At 47.2% G+C, this 22,908-nt stretch overlaps 1 protein-coding gene across 18 annotated transcripts in view; it reads right to left on the minus strand.

Annotated features, from left to right (window-relative positions):
- ZNF618 (zinc finger protein 618) overlaps positions 1 to 22,908 on the minus strand; it is a 156,942-nt gene that overhangs the window by 72,906 nt on the left and 61,128 nt on the right. For 2 of the 18 annotated variants that reach the window (XM_021414107.1, XM_021414103.1), the window contains exons 1-2: positions 14,427 to 14,694; positions 7,191 to 7,234 (exon numbers count right to left, since the gene is read on the minus strand). In XM_021414107.1, coding sequence (XP_021269782.1) covers positions 7,191 to 7,234; positions 14,427 to 14,642 — 260 coding nt within the window. In that variant the 5' untranslated portion in view covers positions 14,643 to 14,694. Of the gene's footprint in view, positions 1 to 7,190; positions 7,235 to 14,426; positions 14,698 to 22,908 lie in introns of those variants that run through there. The other 16 variants (XM_021414120.1, XM_021414116.1, XM_021414110.1 and 13 more) reach the window with 13 other exon arrangements.

Genomic DNA, 22,908 nt, shown 5'->3' on the forward strand with positions numbered 1-22,908 from the left:
ATCACCTCATCAAGGTCATTGATGAAGATGCTGAACAAGATTGGAGCAAGCATCAACCCCTGCAGAACACTGCTAAATACAGGTCTCCAACTGGACTTTCAACTGCCAATCACAACCCTCTGAGCTCTGCCAGTCAGCCAGTTCTCAACCCACCTCACTGTCCACTCATCTATTCCGCACTTCCTCAGCTTTGTTATAAGGATGTTGTAGGAGACAGTGTCAAATGCCTTGCTGAAATCAAGGCAGACGACATCTACTACTCTCCCCCCATCCACCCAGACAGTGATGGCATCATACAAGGCTACCAGGTCACTGGAAAAGAGATCCTTTTACTGGGAATATCCCCTCCACAGCAGCAAACCACGTCTTCTGCTGTGTCTCTTGAGTCAAAAACATGCCTTTCATTTTCTGGCTCTTTCCACTAATGTCTGGGAACCCACACACATGTTAAAGCACAAACATCACAATGAGACAAAGCAACACACACGATGGAATCACCCGCTGGTGCACATGCAAAACCCAAGCCTCTGGTCACGCAGTGGCACAGGGAGCCCATGGTCACTTCTGCTCCCCAATCAGATTTCAGTTATTCTGTTTTCTGCACAATGCTGGTGGTCTCCCCCCCAATTTGTCAGAGACTGCTCTCTTGTGTGCATTCACCAGTTACAAGCTAACCAACATAAGCTGAGGCTGACCAGGATGAATGCACAGCTCTCAGAGGCTGTGAGGCCCATGCTCCAAACTGAGCAATTGGATTTCACATCACACCATTTGGACATGCAGAGATAATTTCTAAGGCAGGAAAAGCATGGAAGTTTCTGCTTTTCCCCTCCAAAAACCAAACTGAAATCAAAATGTGATACAACATCTTTCTCCAGGTAGAATTGTAACAGTAACTGCCTCTTCTCCCAGGTAACTAGTGATAGGATGAGAGGCAATAGCCTTAAGTTGCGGCAGGGGAGGTTCAGGTTGGATATTAGGAAAAATTTATTCTACAAAAGAGTGCTCAAGCATTAGCATGGGCTGCCCAGGGAAGTGGTGGAGTCACCATACCTGGAGATGCTCAAGAAACATGGAGATGTGGCACTGAGGGACATGGTCAGTGGGCACAGTAGGGATGGCCATTGGGCTAGATGATCTTAGAGGTCTTATCCAACCTTAATGATTCTATGACTTAGGTCACCTTGGAAAGAAGTTGCTCAATAAATACCACTATTATTATGGAGTTCATAAATTTAGAAGGATTGAGAAAGATACATCAGGTAGGATGACTACCTGCTTCCAAGGGCAGCCAGCTCTTAAAAAGAGAGGCAACAACTCTGAAAACCATAGAAGTGACTAACACAACACAAGGTGTGGTGTGAGGGGCATGAAGACCAAGGCCCATCTAACAGCAAAATCTCATGAAAAAAGCAACTGAAGAGACACCCAAGGTCAGTCAGGATGGGGCTCTGAGCACCTGATGTGGGTGTCCCTGTTCATTGCAGGGAGTTGGACTACACGACCTTTAAGGGTCCCTTCCAGCACAAACAACTCTGACTCTGTGACTTCTAACTGGACGTGCTGCACCAGCACAGCCTGAACTTTACATAGTGATCCTAATGCCAGCCCTCACCATAATTTAACTGACTGCCTGCATTTAGCAGTAATCCTCCTATGCAAAAAAAAAATAATAAAAATAAAAATAAAAAATAAAAATAAAAAAAAAATTAAAATTTTGACCAGGAACACAAGTGTTCATCTGCTCAGAGAGTTCTCAGCATGCTGTATCAACAGCTTTTCAGTGCTGTAGGTCTCAAGACATGACTAAACCAAAACATTTTTGAAGAGGTAATGCCATGAATGAAGCAACTGCTAGAATTTGGGGAAAACAAACAAACAAAGCAGCATACTTAATTTTTCCAACTATCACAGTCTTCTAAAACACACAGCCTTTCCTGACAACAAACTGCTTCAGTAACTGTAAGAGGAATTTAATTGTGTGTTCATTCCTCAAGGGATTCTCAATAGCTCCGAATCCTTCAGAACAGGTAAACGACGGGACCAAATCAGGCTGCCTCTCCACGAGAAAATAAACATTAAAACAAACCAAGACAACAGTGAAGAGTCACAAAGAATTCCTCAGTTATTAGCAAAACAAATTCCCTTAAGTCCTTATTAGGAGTATCATGAGGATGGTTTGAAGAGGAAAGTCTAACCAAATTTAAAAAAAAAAATGGCTTATCCGACAAAAAACAAATGCTCAGTGCTCGCCAAAAGCAAAAGAATTCAGTCTGATAAAAAGTGTGACACGCAAACGATGCAGGTTAAAAACTAAATTTAAGATGATAATAGAATAGCTGCCAGTGTCTTTAAATTTTCAAGCAGGGTAATGTCAACAGAGACAAAGAAATTCAGGGAAAAACAAAGAGAACAGATGAAGCATTTATTTATATCAGTGTAAGAGCTCTACGTTGCTCGCCTAAGAAATGACTGAGGCAGTGACAACTGCCTGCAGACCCCCAGAGGTCCCAGCACGGCCAAAGCCAGACACGAAGCTACAGGCAGCAATAGCATAGCCATGAGACAAATGGGATACAACGAGCAGATGGGAGAGCACAGCAGACAGGACCCCAGGACCCAGAAAACTCCTCAGCTGGGGAACAGTACGGTCAAGGTGGAGAATGTCCCGCTGCTGGAGATGAGAGTGTGCTTAGAGTCAATAGGACAGGAGACTGTAGGCCACACCAGGACAGCCCCGAGCTGCCCAGGAGAGCGGATGGGTGAAGGAAAACCAAGTCCTGGTAACCCCACTTTGCTGAAGGCATCACTGCTACCACGGCTCAGTGCTTCACAGCTCCAGAAGGAAGCGCTGCTCCGCCTCACGTCATCAGAAGCTCTCCTGGGCTCTGACGTTTGGCAAATTGGCATGGCTTATGCAGAAAATACGTCGGTCCCACAGGAGCTGGGATGCATCTGTGTGCTGCCTCTTCTTTCACACGTACATCTATGGCACTTCGACCTTCTTTTGGGTTTCAAGGAAACATTCATGGGTTTTTCACAGGTTTTGTCCAAATCTCAGCACAGAATTGAACTGATCACTTCTCGTTTATCAGCTGGTTGCTTTGTTTGTTGCTCTGTTTGCTCCTTCCTGAAGATGGCTGGTGAGAATCCTTCAGAGAGCACCAAAGCTTATTAAATACCTTGCCTAATTATTAGTATTTTTCTCCTTTCTAATGCAGGATGTCTTAAGCTCCTCATGCTCTGGGACTGAAAATCTCACAGGTGGTCTTTTAAATAAAAGGGAAACAGTTTAAACAGCTTTCCTTCTCAGAAACACGCACATCCCTTTTCCAGAGGCTGAAGGTAAAAGAGCTGCTAAGGATGATGTGTCTGCAAAGTGCAGAACAAGCAAAGGGAAGGAGGAAAGATGCCACCTTAGGGCGAATGAGCAACTGAGAAGGAGCAAAGTACATGCAACCATTTCTTGGTACGTTCTCCTCCAGCTCGAATCTGCTACTTACTTTTTTTCACTCATCTGATTGAAATTAGATCTTTTTTTTGAAGAGGTATCATGAATGAAAGAACTACTGAAATCTAGGTACGACAGACAAAGCAGCGTACATCATTTTTCCAGCTACCTTGGCCTCCAGAAACACACAGCCCCTCCTGACATCATCTTGCTAGAGACCAAAACTGCCAGACGGCCTGAGCACCGCAGCCTGCTCTGGCACATCGGTGTAAACTTCACTGTAGGAGAGCTGGGAGATGTCCATGTCCCAGCCTAGAGGGCCTGCTGGAAGCTTCACCTCCAAGAAGGCTCCCACTCTTCTGCAACCCCTACAACAGCACAGTAAAGACGAGACCCATCCGTGCCCTCACAGCCAGCTCACAACCCCAGCAGGTCTGGGGTTTACCTCCGCTTTGGGCATGGAGCAGGCTGTAGCACAGCTTCATCTGTGCTGCAAGCGGGCTCCCCGGCTGGTGACAGCCCTTGTGCAGACGGGGGCTGAGCTTCCAGTTGGCTTCATTCCCTCCGCAAACAGATGCAATTCCAATATCAGGGTCTGATTTATTCAGCAGGAGTCTCACACATTAAGTGTAGTTAAGTCTGAAAACAAATCTAATGACTTTAAAATAAATAGCCAACAGAGGACGTGAAACTAAAATTCTTCCTTCCTCTGACACCCACCATATAAACAGTAATAATTATATAAAACGTGTCTAACACATGACTACACAAGGCTCTGGTGACCAAGAAAAGCACGCGCTGCTTGTCAGACATAATTGCACATTTGGTTTTTCAATTATTTCTTGTCAAGATCCAGAGCCCACCATCTGAACGCTGACATTAATTACTGGTAAGTAGTTTGTTTCACTCTGGTGTTACGGAGATTCCCAGCAATTACCCCAAGGTCTGCCTGCCTTCTCACCAGCCCTCCATGATGGCACGTGGGGCTCCAGCCTGCTCCACCTCGCCCAGATGGGGCTTCGAAGGCTCCAGGAACTCTCCAGAGACAGCAGTGGGAAATCTGATCCCCAGGAAACGTTCCTGCCCCAGTAGAGCCCATGCAACATGCAGATGACATCTTCCAGTTGGGTTCCTTCTGAGCCCCTCTGTGCGCTCAGCTCTTGGCAGTATGCTCCCACAGCTCCAGTTGCCCATCACACCAGAGAAAAATAAAAAGCCTTCTTGTTACTGGCTTTTAATTTCCTACCTTTTAATTTTGTTGACTGACTCTTTTTTCTTGCAAAAGGAGAAGGAAGTCTGTGATCTACCTTTTCCGGAGCGTTCAATAACACACACAGCTTTGTCATGTTGTCTCTTAGTTGTCATCTCCTCCAAGGCAAACAGCCATCTCTCCTTTCACTCCCTTAAAAGAAGCGTTTTTTCTACACTCCTAATAATTCTCCTTGGTTTTTACAATATCCCATTAATAAGCACACAGTGAGGTACAGGATCCACACACCAGTTAATAGGGTAGGAAACAGAGAGTTCTTTCTGCCACCACCAATTCTCAGCTGAAAACAGCTGCATGCTGAACCAATGCTATTTCAAAGGCAGCAGCCAGGCCCGATCAGAGCTGCAGAGGTGTTAAGATCAGAAAAATCCGGCGCCTTCAGAGCTTTTAACATTTACTTGAAACAGAATAAAATCAATTCCGTGTGATAAATAAATAAAAATAGGAGCGACCCGATACTATGGTCACCACAATAAGATCGAGCTAGTACACAGCTAGTAAAAAAATACCAACCGTAAAAAGGGTAAAGTTGCCCTGGCAACCTTATTTTGCTTACACTTCTTACTGATATAAATTAATAGTTAAAAGCTTACATTATAGCTTGCAATTAATGAGACAGTTTCAAGCAGCAACAACTTTGAAGAAAACCACCCTGTATCGCCAGCCACCAACAGCCTCACAGATTTCATCAAAACCAAATTTCAACCTTCAGCCACTGGCAGAGCTTTCCTTTACATTTGAACAGATTTTGCTACTTTGCTTTTTATGACCATTGTTTGTTCAGCCAGGTAGAGGCTGAAGTGGATTTTCTTTCCAAGCTCCTTAGCCAATTCCCAGTTTTCCTTCTGGTGCTTTGTTCAAGCCATCCTGAGAGCAAGCACCGCTGGTCCTCTCTGATGAGCTTCCCAAAACTGGGAAAACGTCCAATTTTCTTTTGCATAAGATGGATGCTGGTACTGCTGCGCACGGCTGAGATCTACCCGTGGAGCCCCATCCACTGGGTGCCCAAGAGGTGCCCAAAGCCAGGCGAATGGCAGCAGAGGTAGGAGACATCAGGTCGGGGTGAAGCCTGGCACCGTGCAGATGTTTTTCATGGCAGCCAAACTGGCTGCGGTTTTCTGTTGCTTATCATCCCCTATTGACAATGATGTAACCCACAACTGTGCCTTGGGTGCTCCACGGTCCCCCCACACTGTGTAGGCACCTCCCTGACACTCCCATCATCTTCTTCCCCATCACCAACTAGGGGATCAAGCGCAGCCAGGATGAGTTCAAGAAATGCAGGGGCAGAGTGGCTGGCAAGCTGCGTGGAGGAAAAGGCTCTGTGGGTGTGAGCTGACAGCCAGCAAGCAGAACATGAGCCAGCAGTGTGCCCGGGTGGCCAAGAAGGCCAACGGCATTGTGGCTTGTGTCAGCAGCAGTGCAGCCAGCAGGAGCAGGACGGGATCGTCCCTCTGTACGGGCACTGGTGGGGCCGCACCTCAATGCTGTGCTCAGTGCTGGGCCCCTCACTGCAATGCAGACATGGAGGCCCTGGAGCGTGTCCAGAGATGGGCATGGAGCTGTGAGGGGTCTGGGGCACAAGTGTGATGGGGAGCGGCTGAGGGAGCTGGGATGGGTCAGGGTGGAGAAGAGGAGCTCAGGGGAGACCTCATCATTCTCTACAACTCCTGGAAGGAGGCTGTAGTGAGGCTGGGGGTGGGCTCTACTCCCAGGTAACAAGTGACAGGACGAGAGATGATGGCCTCACGCTGCACCGGGGAGGTTCAGGCTGGGTATTAGGAAAAATTTGTTCTATGGAAGAGCGGTCGGGCATTGGCACAGGCTGCCCAGGGAGTGGTGGAGTCACCGTTCCTGGAGGTGTTCAAGAACCGTGGAGATGTGGCACTTCAGGACATGGTCAGTGGCATGGTGGGAGTGGGCTGGCCACTGGGCTAAATGATCTTAGAGGTCTTTTCCAATCTTAACGATTCTCTGATTCTTGTGCACGTTCCCATTCCCCGATAGAGCCCACTCCTCTCGTCATGCCACATGCTCTCCCCTAGTACGTCTTCAGTGTTGTCACCACTTAAAGCCCTGCATCTCTCAGCTCCTACATCTCCACCTATCTTTACCACAAAACCTTTGGAAAACAGGTGAGGAATTTGCTGCACTGCACATGAATCATGGAAGAGCCACATTCGGCAATGGTCTATGCACCATGGCATGGTCATGGGTGAGGAGACACAGACAGATGTGTGTGCTGCACAAGAACATCTCCTCACAGTCCCCATGGCTAGAATTATCTCCCTCGCATCCACCTCTAGCAAAATCTAAGCCTGGGTGTACAGTCACCGCCATCCAGCAGCTCCCAACTCATCCTCCTCGCGCAATCGCTCTTTGCCATCCATCACCAAGGTGGGGAATGCCGCTGAGCAAAGCTGAACCTGCCCACCACGTTCCCACAAAGTAGAGAAATCTGCTACATACCTGCTGGAAGAGCTCCTCCTCCCGCTGCTGTTGCTTTCGTCAGCCTGCGAGACAGAAGACATTAAAAAAAGTCTGTTTAGGTTAAGAACACAACTCTGCCCTCTAGTTCTTCTGGTGCACCTCGCACCAAAACTACCTCGAGTTGCACGAATCCTCAATGCTCAGTTTTGGCAGAATGTACCATGGACTTACACCAAAGCCCACAGTTTTCAGAAGACCATGGCAGGACTTCAGACACAGCTCCACCAAGGAGGTGATTTTATTATTCTCCTCCCTGTGACGCCGTCTCCAAAAACACTCAACTGGCAGCAACTGCTGGAGATCGCTCGTGCAATTACTTTATTGCATTCTACCAGAGCCCCCCGAAGTTTAAAGCAACAAATCTTCCTTTTCAAGAGGAAAACACGGCCAAAACATTCAACTTACAGAAGGGAAATATCCAAATGTAATGCATCCAAGCTCAGACGGCCTAAATTCACACCAAGAAAACACAGTGCCTTGCAATCGCTGCGCCAGACTGGATCAGGCAGCGGGGACACCAGGTGTCATCCCAACATGCGCCATCCCAACCCACGCCAACCCAACCTCCTCAATTCCATCCCTCCTCATCCCAAAGCACAACTCCAAGCCTCTCTCTTCCACTCTCTTCCCTCCAAGCCTTCTCTTCGCTCAGCTTTTTGAGGAGCTGAGCCCCAACAGTCCCTGCCCCATACACACCTGACCCAGCCCACGCTGCTCCCCATGGGTGCCCCAGTCCTGTCCCCGCACACGGGAAGGGGACGGGCACGGAGCCGCCTCCTCCCTGCCTTCATTCCCCGGCTCTCTGATTAGAGGCTTCCTTGGAAAGACAATATTATTCCAAACCCAGAAATTTTATTTCTGAATTTGTGCAAATATAAGTTAAAAGATATTAGCTGCATTTCACATTTTGTGCAAATGGCAGAAACAGGCAATTCATGTGCAGCAGGATGGGGGCTAGCCAACGATTTCGATAAAATAAACCCTTTTTTAATTTAAATGCTAATGCACTGAATTAAAATTTAATAACTGAGGAAATTGAAAAGCCGAGCAGGAATATTGGAAATAAATCCAAGCAGAAACAGCTGAAATTAAAAATTCTAGAGAGTGGGAGGATAGCAGCTAAGCTGTCTTATATGATTACATTTTTTTTTTCAGAACGAAGGGGGGAAGGAAAAAAAAATCCTATCTTTGGCTGGCTGTAGGGCAGTAAATCGAGAGTGCTGTGATTTATTGCTCAATTTTCCTGAGGGAAAAAGGCTTTCTTTCATGCTGAAATATTTCATAAATTTCAAGCCAGCATAAATTCTTAATTTAAAAGTTATGGAGGTCACATTTAGTGCAGTGGTGCAATTCTGAAATCTTAAAGGAGTAGCAGCCGAAAATTACAATTTAATTTTTTCTTATTTTTTTAATTCTTCGTGTGAAATTTTGTTCAAAGGGATTCCCTGCGTTACACGGAGCAGAAAGGCATCCCGGCTTCCGAATGCTTCTGAAATCCACTGGAAATGAAGAGATAAAAATCTAATTGAATTACAAAAAGTTATTTTTTTTTTTATTATTGTTAGCCACTTGAGGAATTTCTGTTAAAAAATTTCCTCCCTCCATTGCCTGGGAAAAGCCAGAAGGGAGGAGCTGACAATGTAATTGCTTCTGTTAGATCTCCAATCTTTTGTGAGCACTGATATGTTCATTTGTTATACAGCTGTTCGGCTACAGAAAGGATGTCAGAGCACCCATAATTCAAAGCAATCAATCAAAAATTAATGATTTGTCATGCTTACACAATGGAAAAAAAAAAAAAAGAAAAAAAGCTTTATGGGTTCCTGCAACTGGTAGATTGCTCAAACCTTCAGGGCATTTTCTAGAAGATTAGATCTATGTGTACAAAAAAAAAAAAAAAAAAAAAAAAAAAGGAAAAAAAAAAGAAAAGATGAAAAGGAGACTTTGTACAAAGCCAGGGCAGAAGCTCTGTGGGTTGCTGAGGCATTGGCATTATCCAAAATCCCACTGAGATGGGGACTCCACAGTGCCCATCCCTTCAGATTTCTGCAAAACCCAACTGCGATGCCACCTGCAAGACCCCCCTGTCCATTAGGGGGACTGCCCCACACCTCCAGCCCCACAGTGGCCACACCATGGCCCCACTGGGATCCCCACTGCCCCCATGGGGACCTGCACCCAGCTCATCACCTTCTGTGTCTGCATCACCGGCACCCAGCGCTGCCCACGCACTGGGAAAGGTTTTGGCTTGGGGTGTGCTATTTTAGGAAGTTCTGTTGGGAAATACCATTTCTAATGACAGGTTTTTTTGCTTTTTGAGCTCTTTTCCTCAGCAGTTCTTGGGACTCCCTTCTCTCACGATGCCGCGTGTATCAGTGCAAAGGGTGAGAGGCATGTCAGGAGCACAGAAAGAGCGGTTGGGTGGTGTGACCCCCATCAACACGAGGGATTTCTCTGCTTTAAAAGAGAAACGAGAAACCACAGGAGACGAGAGCTCTCAACACAGAATTCATGGGTGTACAACCTGTTGGCTTGCTCGGGATGCACTGAGTGATGAAGAATTGTCTTGGGCCTCATATAAAATATATAATATAGTTAATGAATATAAGTAACAGAACATTTTTATTTAAAATATATACAAAAGAGGGCAACAAAAACATAAAATTAGCAGGCTGGACATGTTTAAGATGGTTTTCCGCAGCCTTGGGCACCTCCAGGGATGGGCACCCACAGCTCTGGGCAGCAGTGCCGGGGCCTCACAGCCCTCTGAGGAAAGGATTTCCCCCTCTCATCTATCCTAAATCTCCTCTCTTTTAGTTTAAAGCCATCCTCCCTTGTCCTATCACTATCTGCCCATATCACAAGTCAGTCTCCTGTTCATAAACACTCAGGGAGGAGGAGAGCAGCCCCCAGCCCATCCACATGGGAAGACTCAAAATCCCACTGCTGACAGCGGCAGAGCCAGCATGGTCATTTGGGGCTGCTGCAAGCCCATACCCATCCCCTCAGTTTGGATCCAACAGACCTAACGAGCAAGCCAAGGCCGAAGGAAATCAGATCCAGCTCTGTAAAAGGTTCATGGCTGCTTCAATAAGCCTATCCCAACAAAAGGGCTGCCAGCATGGTGACTGTGACACGATGCTGAGGACCTCACCAGGCGGCTCCAACCCTAATCAATCACAAAGCAAATATCCCATTCAGAAAGGAGCCCACGCCACAGACCCAAGGAGATGTATTTGTGGATGCGGAGTTGGCGCAGAGGTGCCCATGGCACCCAGCTCAGCAGCCCGACCCAGGGCTTGTGGTGAGCCCAGCATCCCACTTCATCCATATGGAACAAAACGTTACGTTTAACTCCTCAAAAGTCACACCAAAAGACCAGAAATATCCCACGGAAGTCAAAGCTGTGAATCGCTGCACATCACCATTCAAGCACTGGCAACTCAAACATGCTGAAATGGCTCCAAGCAACCTGCTACAAAATGATGTCTTTGGGAAGGGCGAAGAGAAACCTTCCCCACACCAGTTTACCCAGTTCGTTTATATGAATTATTTCCTCATTTTTAACTGAAGAAGCAGAGGAGCAGAACCCATCCCTGCCCACCGGTCTGCGAGGATGGGGCGTATGGAGAGCTGCAACAGAGACAACGCTCCCATTCGTAATAGTAACATGGCATAGAATAATTTACAGTTCCAAATACAACTCCCTAAAGCTGCTCTCGTATCTGGCACATCGAGGGTAGTTACACAAAACTAACACAGATAAATAGCTATTAAATTAAAATGCACAAAACCAGAATGTGCTTTCTGACCATATGTTCCCCGACACAAGCGGAAAGTGAATCATGTGATAAATAAGAAATGTATCAGTCAACATCTCCTAGCAGGATAAAGCGTCAAAAATTAGGAGTCCGAGCAGATGCACAACTGACCCCAGAAATGTGTGTTTAGAGAAAGGGCTACACTATTTGGGGAAAATGGAAAATAAAATTAACAGTTACTGAGGAGCAACAACATAACTAAAAAGCATTAAAATGCGAAATGAGATTTTGGAAGACGGAAGCACGAGGTTCGCGCTGACGGCTCAGTTCTGGTTACGCAGCCCAGGGAGCGTCCCCATGGCTGGGGCCGCCTGAACCCACCGGCACCGAACCCAAAACGTCGGCGGATGTAAGCGAGGGTTCGTGACACTGAGCCCTGCGCCGTGCTGGATCTGACCTCTGTTAATTAGTGCTTCTGTGAATTAATTGCTCCCACCCACGGTACTGATTCTGCATTTTTACCGAAACTTACGAGGTCCTTCCACAGCCTCTCCCAAAGTGGAGGTAAGGAAAGTTTAAACCCACGGATTGTTTGTAAAAGGGTGGAATTGTTTGTTTTACCTGGGGGGGAGAAAAGCGGGGGGAGGGGGAAGACAAAAGCAACCTGAGCACATTGCAGAAGAGAGCGCAATCCTTCCTGGCGGAACACAAACCACACGTACAGGTCAGGAGGGAGCCAGGAGCAGACACTCAGCATGGAAAATTTCACTCCAAATAATTAAAATTTGGCACCAGGATAACCAGCTGAAAGCAGGTCTTGCAAAGGAATGTGCCATAAAAATAACTGCCGCCTGCCTACCTGCGCTGCCTGTTATTATTAACTTCAGAGCTATAGAACATGCAGGAAGTGGTTGTTTTTTTTTCTCTTTTTCTTCAATAAACAAAGGCTAAGATACCGGCAGTTTTCTGTTTAACTTTCATTAAAAAGAAAGAAGGAAAAAAAAGGGACAAGAAACCTCACACCGCACCAAAACATCTGCAGAACACCAGGACCGACCGATACACCTGCACCCCTGGTTCCAGCTGTCAGTATGGGGATGCTAAGGAAAGCTCACGTCCTGAACTTTGAGCGGCAACACAGACCTGTCATCACCCACCTTGCTGTTCACAGCCCTCTCCAGCCCAGTGATGTCCCCCAAGTTTAATTAAAAGCAAAGGGCATCGCTGAGCGGGTGGGCGAGCTGAGCACCAATGCCTGTGCGTTTCCAAGAGGGAAAGCATCCCCTAAACGAGGTAAAATGGTCTCTGATGCTTTGGAAAGCTTTGGCTTATCCCATCCTTACTCTTCACCTTAGCGCATCCGTAGCGGCAGCACCAGGCTCTGACAGGGCTGAATTTTCCACGAGGGATCAAACAAGTCCATCAGAAAGGAGGAATGCGCTCCCTATTTCCTCAGCTGCAGCTTTCCCCTCGAGAAATAACCAAAACAATAAGAAAAAAAGATTCAGAAAGGAGGAAATCTGAGCTCCATCAAGCACCTCCCCCAGGAGGGCAGGGAGCACCAGGCCCTGGCAGAGCTGAGCCCACATGGGGTCTGCTTTAACAAGCAGCAGTTCCAAAACCAGCACCCAGGGGAACTTCTTTTCTTCAGCCATAGCGTAAAAGCAGAGCACGTAAAGAAAGAAGTTGCTTCTTCCTCTTGTGGCAAGGGGGAAAACCCAACTGGGACAGGTCCACCCACCAGCATCCAGTCCAGCACCTTCACCGACACCTCCTTTGGGCTGCACACAGCACTCCCAGTGCAAGAGGATGCAGTACCAGCAGGGTACACTCCCCCCCACCATATGCGTTATTTAAACCCACCTTCAGACAGACTCATTTTAACACTTTTGTTTCCAAAGTCTGTTCAGGACAAACTGTAGTGGTGACTCCAACCACGGTGACACCACCTGAGCGTCCTCGCTGCGATGGGACATGAGTCCATCGTCAGCCTGTCCCTCCCCAGCTGGCCAGCACATCTGCACGCTTGGTGTATGTTTAGTGGGGGGTAATTCAGGAGGTTCATGAAACAGCTACCTCACCTGCATGGGCTTATCCACTGCATCTACACATATGCAGTGATACGAGCAGGGTCACGCCTGAATCCGGTGCTCCAGTAAAAAGAAAGCAGCTGTTAATGAACAATTTCAAAACAGCATCACCTAAGGTTGGCTTGTCCCTTTCTTACTGGTGGCCAGTGTCGCAGAGAGAACAAAAGGCAAGGAAAAGGTTAAGGCACAGCCCATCAGTGTAATCGGGCACCCATGGGAGGTGGTTCCCTGCAGTGACGACCATGCTGTGTGAGGACAGCCAAGAGCAGCACCAGGACCCACCCACGGACCCACCTCAGATACAGAGGGGATGCTCCTGTCCCCACGGGGCCACGCAGGTGAAGCCACAGGTGCTCCCAGGTCCCACATACAGAGGGTGCTCGTCCCTGCATTAGCCGGGGTAATTAAAAGCTGACAACGTGTCACAATGCTTGTACACCCTGGGAAGCATCTTGCTTCCCAGCAGGTCCCCAGCTGTCACGAAGCCGCGCAGTGCCCCCCAGACACGCTGTTGGTGATGGGCCCCGGAGCAAAGCTGCCCAGGGCAGCCCCCAGGTCAGATGAGAGCACGAGACTTCATTGGAAAAGCTGAAATGGAATGAAGCTTTCCACACTGAGAGTTTCAGTTCTTCTGCCCGAACCCAGGGGTCCTCTCTATGCTGATTTCAATTGGCAGGAGAAGTATTGTTTTGTTGTTTTTTTTTTGTAATATTGTTTGGTCTTGAAAACGGTTGGACTGGGTTTGCTCAAACTTTTCCTCAAATTCTTATCTCGGGCACAGAGAGTTGGAGCTTGGGAGTGAAAACTGTAAGCAGGCAAATAAAAAAAAGTAAAAGAAAAGCGATCAAAATCTAGAAATTACTTTCATTAAATTTCATTGTATTTACTCCTTGCTTATCGTTATCTCTCCATTCTGTAATCGTAATTCAATAACGTGGGCAGTCCACCTGCACTCGCCCGTTTCCTGAGCTCTCAGTAACTCATAATGACAAGTTCTAAAAAGCTCCGTGCTGAAGAGGTGCAATCCCTGCTGGAAAAGCGGCACGTGGAGATGTGCTCGCGCTCACCCAGGAGAGCTGAGCTAACCCCAAACCAGCAAGGAAACACTTCTGGCCACATCTGCCACCTCCAGCTCCCCCCGCCCCGCGCCCAGGCCCCTTCTCCCAGTTACCTATGTATCATGGACCACAGATCAAAAACCATCCTCCAGACTTCACGCCAGCCTAATGGTATCAAGGGGGAAAAAAGAGAGATAAATAGCACAAACAGCTCAGCCAGGCACTGAGCAAATCCAGAGCTTTTTGCTCTCAAAACTGAACAAAAAAACCAGCTTTTGAAGCACCCAGGATTTCCGCATCACCTACCATTTGCTTTGGCTCCCAATACTTCAGGTAGTCCCAGACAGGTTTAAGGACTGCAAGCAGTTGCCTTTGAGTCAAGGGAATATTCATATGAGTAATTTTATGAACTTGCTGAAAGTACTCAGAATCTGTGCTTTGAATTTCAATTTTTCTCTTGTGGCAGCCCAGGGAAATTGAAGTAGCATATTCTGGCAGAGGTAGACAGAAGAAAGGGAACATTAAATAAATTTTAACCTAAATCTACAACTGTTCAAACAAGTATTAAAACGCTTCAAGCCGACGCACCTCGGTGAGCTGTTGTTTTTGTCTTCTGCGGTTTGGGTGGTTTTATTTTTTTATTCTTTTTTTTTTTTATTTTTATTTTTTTCAGAAAAGTCATGAAATTAAAATTATGAATTAAATCAATGCAGTAAATTGGCCTGGATTAAAAGAGTTACTCCTTGATTATAAGCAACTGAAAAGTAATCAAAATATTTTTTCCATCTCCTGTTGCTCGGTGCTCTTCTTACTCCGCTCTTTATGAGAAAAATAATCAAATTGAAGGTGAAGAGGAGAAAAACCATTACTGATTACTCCTGAACTCTCGTATTATTAAAAGCTGGAAAATAAGAGTGACCAGGCAAAATAACAGAATTATCTGAATCTGAACTTGTTTACAGATGGTATGAGTTTCCCAGAAAAAGAAACAGCTGGAAATATTTTTAAAGAATAAATGTATGCGGAATGAAACCTCGGGGTGGAGGAGGGCATTATTATCTTTTACTCGGGGAAAAAAAGAGGGAGAAAACCCACGCAATAGAATTTCAGAAATCCACCCATCTCTCCAGGTTTCCAATTTCACAGGAAACTCGCAGGAAATCAATTCTTAAAAAATCCTGTTAGAGGCACTTTTCCAAGTTGATAAAACAAACCCATCTAGCAAACGATGAGCTCACGAGAAGGAAAAATTAAAATAGGACTTATTTACACCCCGAATCCCACGCATTTTACTACAGAAGTGCTGTCAAACACGTTTTCTTCTGCCGCACGTGAGCAGGCGCATCCCTAGGCTCTGCGATCGCTGCCGGGGCTGCCAGCCTCCATCCACCCCTCTGCAGCTGGAAGTGCAGGCGATGTGGTGGGAGAGACCTGAAAGCTGGGCTAAAGGCAAACACCTCGCAAGCGGCGTAGGGATATGCACTCCGATTCCTGTCACAGATTGGCTGCTGGGAGCCAACGTGGTAAGCCACTGCAGGTAGAGGAACTCAGCACTACCACACAATCGTGGAATATCCCAAGTTGGCAGGGACACACAGGGATCACTGGGCCCAACCCGGCCCCACGCAGCATCACCCAAACCCCAACCCTATGGCTGAGAGCGGTGTCCCAGCGCTCCCTGAGGTCTGGCAGCTTGGGGCCATGCCCGCTGCCCTGGGAGCCATGCTGTGCCCACCGCCTCTGGGGCACAGCCGATCCCCAGCCCCCACCTGACCCTCCCCTGACAGCTCCATGCCATTGCAGGCCATCATGAGGAGCTGTGGACTGCTTGAGGAGCTGCAGAGCATGAAGAGCTGCAGCTGCTGTGAGGCATCCCCTCAGCCTCCTCTTCTCTGGGCCGAACAAACCCAGGTTGTTCAGCTGCTTCTCACAAACCTTGGCCTCCAGAGCCTTCCTCATCTCCACAGCCCTTCCTTGGACGCTCTCTATTCGCTTTAAGGCAAGGACTCTGGGACCATCTGTCCAAGCCCTGCTCCAGCAGGACACCCAGCGCAGGGTGCCCAGCACCACGTCCAGGTGGCTTTTGAAGGTCTCCGAAGGAGGAGATTCCGCAGCCTCTCTGGAACCTCTGGTGTTCCATCCTGTCACAGGGCACCACTGAATAGAGCCTGGTGAGAGAACCACGGAGGAGCAAAAAGCCAGAGGTGGCAGAGGTTGGAGGGGTGAGGTGTGCTGGGGAGCAGCAGGTCCCGCTCTGAACACACTTTGATACAACGCTACAGTTCAGACACAGGTTCCAATGCCACACAGGAGCACTTCTGCCATCACAGCCCTGCACTCCTGATTCTCAGTAAGGCCAGAGAAGCACCTAACAGCACAAGGCTCGCTAGAAAGGTTTCTGTACCATGAGCCATGTAAGATCATAGAATCACAGAGCTGTAGGAGTTGGAAGGGACCTCTGGCGATCCCTCAGTCCACCACTCCCTGCTAAAGCAGCTTCCCTTCAGCAGGTCACACAGGAAAGCATACACGCAGGTTTTGAGTATCTCCAGAGAAGGAGACTCCACCACCTCTCTGGGCAGCTTGTTCCAGTGCTCTGTCACTCTCAAAGTAAAGTTTTTCCTCATGTTTGCACAGAATTTCCCGTGCTCCAGTTTGTGTCCATCGACCCTTGTCCCGTGGCTGGGCTCCACTGAGCAAAGCCTGGCCCATCCACTTGACTCCTGCCCATTAGACATTTATAAGCATTTATAAGCTCTCCCCTTCCCTCCTCCAGCTGAACAGCCCCAGGGCTCTCAGCCTTTCCCCATCAGGAGGTGCTCCAGGCCCCCACCATCTCTGCACCCTGCGCTGGGCTCTGTGCAGCAGTTCTGTCTGCCTGGAGCTGGGGAGCCCAGCACTGGTGCCCAGTGCTCCAGCTGTGCCCTCCCCAGGAGAGCAGAGGGGGAGCGTCACCTCCCTCGCCCTGCTGGCCACGCTCTGTGCAATGCACTCCGGGGATACCATTGGCACTCTTAGCTACCAGGGCACGCTGCTGGCTCATGGCCACCCTGCTGGTCACCGTGACACTTGGGTCCTTTTCTTCAGAGCTCCTCTCCAGCAGCTGTACTGACGCAGGCAGTTACTCCTCAAGTCCTGCCTTCTGAGCTTTGATAATGATGCTGGCAAAGAGGGAGCCAAGCCTGCATCCACAGGTAAAACACCTCTGTGCTGGATAACTCCTCCACTGCTCACAAAACCCTGAAGTCCAGTTGGTGCTTCTCAGTGTGGAAAGGACAGAGACCCACACAGACCATCCCGCTTGTCTCTGACACGAGTCTGTGACCTTCAAGAAGCCTCAGCCCAAAACATTAGAAAACATTAAAAAGAAAAGTTTGAAAGAACTCCTGTGCAGAACATCCTCACAGAACCACATGCGCCTGGGGTTGGTTTCGTGGACCTCAGGGCTGAGTGCAGTGATGAAGCACTTCTTGGAAGAAGCTTTCATAAGACTAAAACTTTGCCCTTTAAGCCTGCAGACACTGATGCACGTCCCAGAGCAGCTGCTCCCTCATCTGTGCGTCCATAGCATCATGTGACCCCTGCATTTGGGACTTGTTTTTCTTTTGCACGTTTTGGAGGATGCTTTGGGTCCCTCCATAATTAACAGCACCACACTCGTGCAGGGTACTGACAGTGTTCAGTTTAAATCTGAGGTGTGTAATGAAAACTAAATATTCGTCAAATCTATGATAATCCAAAGCAAAAAATCAGCATCCAGAATCAGAAATGAGTAATATGATAAAGCCCTCGGTGGGTATACACACACTGGACCACAGTACTAAAGCAAAAATGCTATCCTTACAGTCCTGTTCCTAACACCATAAAATGCTAAAAACTACTCTTACAAGAAAAATCCCTCACAGCACGTACAAAAGGGCAAAGAAGCTGAAACTAAACAAATGTTTGCCACTGGAAGGTTAACTACGGACCATCATCTTCTCGCCCAATTTTGTATGACTGGCTTTTATAATAGCATGAAATGGTGGTAATTTTACTTTGGAAAGGCAAAAAAAAAAAAAAAAAAAGACAAACCACATTGATCTAAAACTAAGAAGGGGGAAGGCACGCAAAGCTGGATGATTTTTCCAAACTTAAAAAAGAGCACTAATTACAGGGGGGGAATTCTGGAGTTTAGTCTGACTGTCTCCTTCAAAAAAAAAAAAAGAAAGAAAGAAAGAAAGAAAAAAAAAAGAAAAGCAAGAAAAAACAGTTTAAAAAAAAAGGGAAAAAATGAAGTTGGAGAAAAAGTAGGCTTCAAGTAGAAACCTTAGAAATTCTGATTGCAAAACAACTCCCATCAGCCAACCACAAGTCCTATAAATATCAACAGATAACTCCCGGAGCAGATATAAATAAATAAACACACAAAACTTTCAGATTAAAAAAAAAAAAGGGAAAAAGCAATAAGAAAGAGACCAAAAAAAAAAAGAGCTTAGCAGCGCTCAGCAAACCCAGGTGGCTTCACTGGCTCCCTGAGAACCATGACAATTTGGAACACGAGGAAAAAGAAAACTACAAGCTATGTTCAAAATCTAAAGGAAACACTTGCAAGCCCCAAGTTTTGTTCAACCTAGAACTATGTAACCCAAAACGTTATTCTCTTATTTTTCAAAAAAATATATATTAAAATCAATATATTTTTCCTTCGGCTCAACCTGAAAAGGAATTTTTCAATTTGTCAGTGCTTCAAGGAAACCAAAAATCTATTAATTGCACAGCTCCGCCACCAGAAAGGTTTTGTCAGAGCAGTACCGGAAAACCACAACTGTGATGTGAAGAAGTACAAATGTTCTCACAAAATCCATCTCAGGACTGAGCTTTGCATGCTGCATCATTAGTGCTCTGTGAGTCTGCAGGCCAGCAGCTCTCGCTACATCTCTTGAAATGAAGGCGGGCAGGTGTGACTGCCTCCCCAGAATTCACTAGCGGCCCAGGGTCATGCCTAAAAAGCAGAGAGAAATCCCAGAGCCCGAGTGTTACAAAGCGTAATTCTGAAATGTGATCTGGGTTTCCCCACAATACAGGCTGCTGCTGTCAGTGCCTGGCTCTGCCTCCAAGTTGAGAAAAGAGCCATGAACCCACTGCAACAGAACCATGGTCCTGTGCATGAAAAAGAAATAGGCCAAGGGCTGCTCCCCCCTCCAGGTACATCCCCAGAAATTTCCCAACTGCCAGCCTGCTCCCTTCTGCCCCAGCCTCCCATGGCCACTAACTGCAGAAGACGCTGGACTGAGAAAAGCTCACATACACCAGCTCTTCCCAAAGGGGGTTGTTCACCTACACTTCATGCTGTGGCAGTCCCACAGACAGTTATTCATCCTGGGTAGATTGCTTTACACTCGGATCACACACAAACCACAGCTGCTGCAGTGGGTATTTTCTATATGAACGGTTGGAACATGGCATATTCAAAGTTTTGGGAGTGTCTTATGGCGTATCATCTCCAAATAATTACCCTACCAAACATGAAAAATGTCTTAAGCCCAGTAATTATTTTCTGCATGTAACTTTCCAGGTGTGGGATTAAAAGAAAGGAAAGATGTGATAACTCAGGGCATCTGTGTGAAAGTCCAGTGGATACCAGGGGCTGTCCCTGCATCCCCAAATCACATCCTGGGTGAATGGACCTCAGCTCTGATACACTCTGCATCATGTTGTCCTACATTCCAAGGAGGACATGGTATGCTCCTGAGTCGAGGAGCAGGTTGACCAGAGAGAGATGGGGACACAAGAGAAGCACATCCCAATGCAAGAGCAAGAGAGCCTTGCAGGGAGCTTCAACATTCCAACTATCCCAAAGCAACAAACTGAGGCAGGGACACACCTTCATGCCAGCCTTTCCCTGCTTCAAGCTGGCAACTTCAATGGGGCATCTCCAGCCCTTTACAAATGCCACACGTGTCCTCAGTCACTGCAACGCATCCCTAAATGGGTGAGCAGGCACCCAAGCATGGAGCTACGGATGATGTTTGCTGAAGCTACACCATGTCAGCCATCTGCTCTCAACTTGCAGACACTTGGCAGTAAGTTACCATGTTGTATTTTCTGTGAAGAGGAAAGATCATCATGTTCCTTTTCCAACTGTAGCCCTAAAAAAACCTGTACTAAAGAACATCACCTCACTACATCTTGCTTATGGTTTCCATTTACTCCAGCACAGCCAGTGATGGACTGGTTTGGCGCAGTTACGGATGCGACAGACAACTTTAAATTCCTACCCTGGTGAACCAGGCACTTAGCAAAAATGGAAAAATCTTAATAAATAATGGTTACTTATTGGTGAAATGAAGAAAATTAAACAATAACCTGCATTCTTCAAGTTAACAGAAGCTGCAGCTCATTAAGCCACACCTCCAAGAGATGCTCACTGCACTTCTCGTGGGCAGTGCCTGCAGAAAGCCAAGGAGTGGGTTACCTGTGGGCAGTACCTTCCCACCCTCACAACACCTCCTCCAGTGACTGGTGAGCATGTGACAAAGCATCCTGCAGGTCTCACCAACACTCTTAAGGAAGCAGCTGGCTAAATATTTCCCCACACAAGCTCCCTGCACCCAGAAGCCAAGGTGCTCATAAGTTACAGCCAAAAGGAGCAGATACTCAAAGCAACACAAGCTGGCATGCAGGTGACTCTGCCAAGCATCACAGCTCCTTCAGTATTACCTTAGTCCTCATATCTCTTTTTCTTAAGAAAAGGAAATATTTATTTTAATTCCACCTGAATGATCAAGAAAATACGGAGAAGCTGGTCCTCCTCACTAGAACTAGATCGCTGCTCCTAGCACGCTCAGAGAGGACCCTCACCAGTCCCAGGACCCACAAACACTTGAATGACACCTCCACTTCCTCACTGGAATTAGAGTGGGTAATGGAAGCGAAAATGAAGGCACATTTCTGTAAAGGAGAGCAGCATCTGCAGTTCTGTGTGTCCACACTGCACTACCAGCATTCCAGAGCCACCAGCTAACCTCAGAAAGGCAGGCTCCAACCAAGTGCCTGGATTCCTCAACAAAATCTGAGATGCCAAAGCAGCTTTCTGGCTTTAGGCTTGGAGGGTCTTCACACAACTTTGTGCCTCGCAAACAGATTTTTGTGGACGTTGCCTACTCTGCGGAAAACCACAAACGGAGTCGAAGTTATTCTGCCTGCTACCACAAGGGCACTACGCAGCCATTCCCCTCCGGATCTGCCTCTGCGCAGGGAGCAAAGGAGCTTCACTAAATTGGCACGGATTCACTACAATAATTCTCCATCAATGTTATTTTGCAGCGCTCTGTTTTCTGCTCACACATATGGCAAGGCGGCAGCTTGCAGACTCACTGTATTGGTCTCCTGTGACTAATTGCCTAGGTAATAAAAAACGAAAAAGCTCTCGTACCGCAGCTATGCAGCCACTATACTTCAACACGAAGTGGACATACTCCGAAGCCTCGTGGGATCCCCCTAAATTTGCAGTTGCATGAGGGTTCAGAAAAAGGACACTCGGAAAGTGCAGTCCTGCATGGCCTGAAAGGCTCTTAACTGCGACCTCCTGGCTTCCCTGCAGCCACTCTTGGGCAAACTCAGCACCTCACACAAATTATCACGAGTATCAAAAATATCCTTACAACGGAGCTTTTATTTCCATATATTTGAAGTTGCTTTCCCCTTTTGTTTCTTCTCTAAACCAGTTAAAATGAGCATTAAGGGATATAATTATGTTGTTAGCTTAATTGCCTACTTAAAGCAGAATCTACAGGGGTTTAACGCAAGATTTGAAAGGGGGGGGGGAAGGAAATTGGGATATTAATGGATGCAATTTTAAAAATGAACCTCTTCTGGGGACTGGTGAGTTTGGGGCATGGGATAGAGCATGTGGTAGGGGAGCTGGAATCAGCCCACATCGGTTTCTGCTGCAAGGTTTTGTTACAAATGCAAACAGTCGGCCCATCTCCTTCTCCAGCAGTCTAATTTTGGAGAATTTGACCTAATTAATCATTAACCACCACCAAAAAAAAGTTTCCCTCCAGTTTGAAACCTTAATGCTATTATTGGCATGACACACTTAGGCTCAGGATAGGGGCTGCTATCTGGTACATGCACAACGTGCAAGAAGCAGTCCAACTGAGATGACTCTTGCTCCCAAATCATACAGCAGAAAAACAACAGTCAGAAGAGCCCAAACAGGGCAAGGGGAGCATGAAGCAGGCACTCAGCCCTTATTCTGATAGTTGCTGTTTAAAAAAAGGCAGCAGTGCCAACATGCAAATGCAGAAGGATGCTTGCCCTACGAGCCAGCCCCTCCTATCCCCGACACGCTCGCAGGCAGGCAGTCTTTTGTATTTATTTAGAAACCCTTAAGTAAATCTGCAAAGATTTCCATGTTTACACCACCTCATTTAACTAATTTTATGCCAGACCAAAAAAAGCACAGCGTGAAGCCTGCTGACAAGCAGAGCAGAGCTTTTGGAGGGCTGGAGATGCAGCCATACATTTCAATGGTCACACCGCGTCCCTGGAGCATCTAACTGCATCACACCGCTCTGTACTGCACAGAGACCTCTCAGGATTAGGCAGACACTGGATTTTCCATTCATGGCTCTGAATGCCTTCTGCATCCATTCTCTCTTCCCATAAAGATTCGCTGTGGCTGGTATTACCTCTGCTGTCTCAGAGACACTCAGAGCGCTGCTGGGCTCCTGCAATAACTACAGACTCAGCTCCTCCAGCACCACAGTTTGTCAGACCTAGAATTAACCTCAGAGCTTCC

This window comes from Numida meleagris, chromosome 16 (genome assembly GCF_002078875.1).
Source record: "Numida meleagris isolate 19003 breed g44 Domestic line chromosome 16, NumMel1.0, whole genome shotgun sequence".
Taxonomy (NCBI): domain Eukaryota; kingdom Metazoa; phylum Chordata; class Aves; order Galliformes; family Numididae; genus Numida; species Numida meleagris.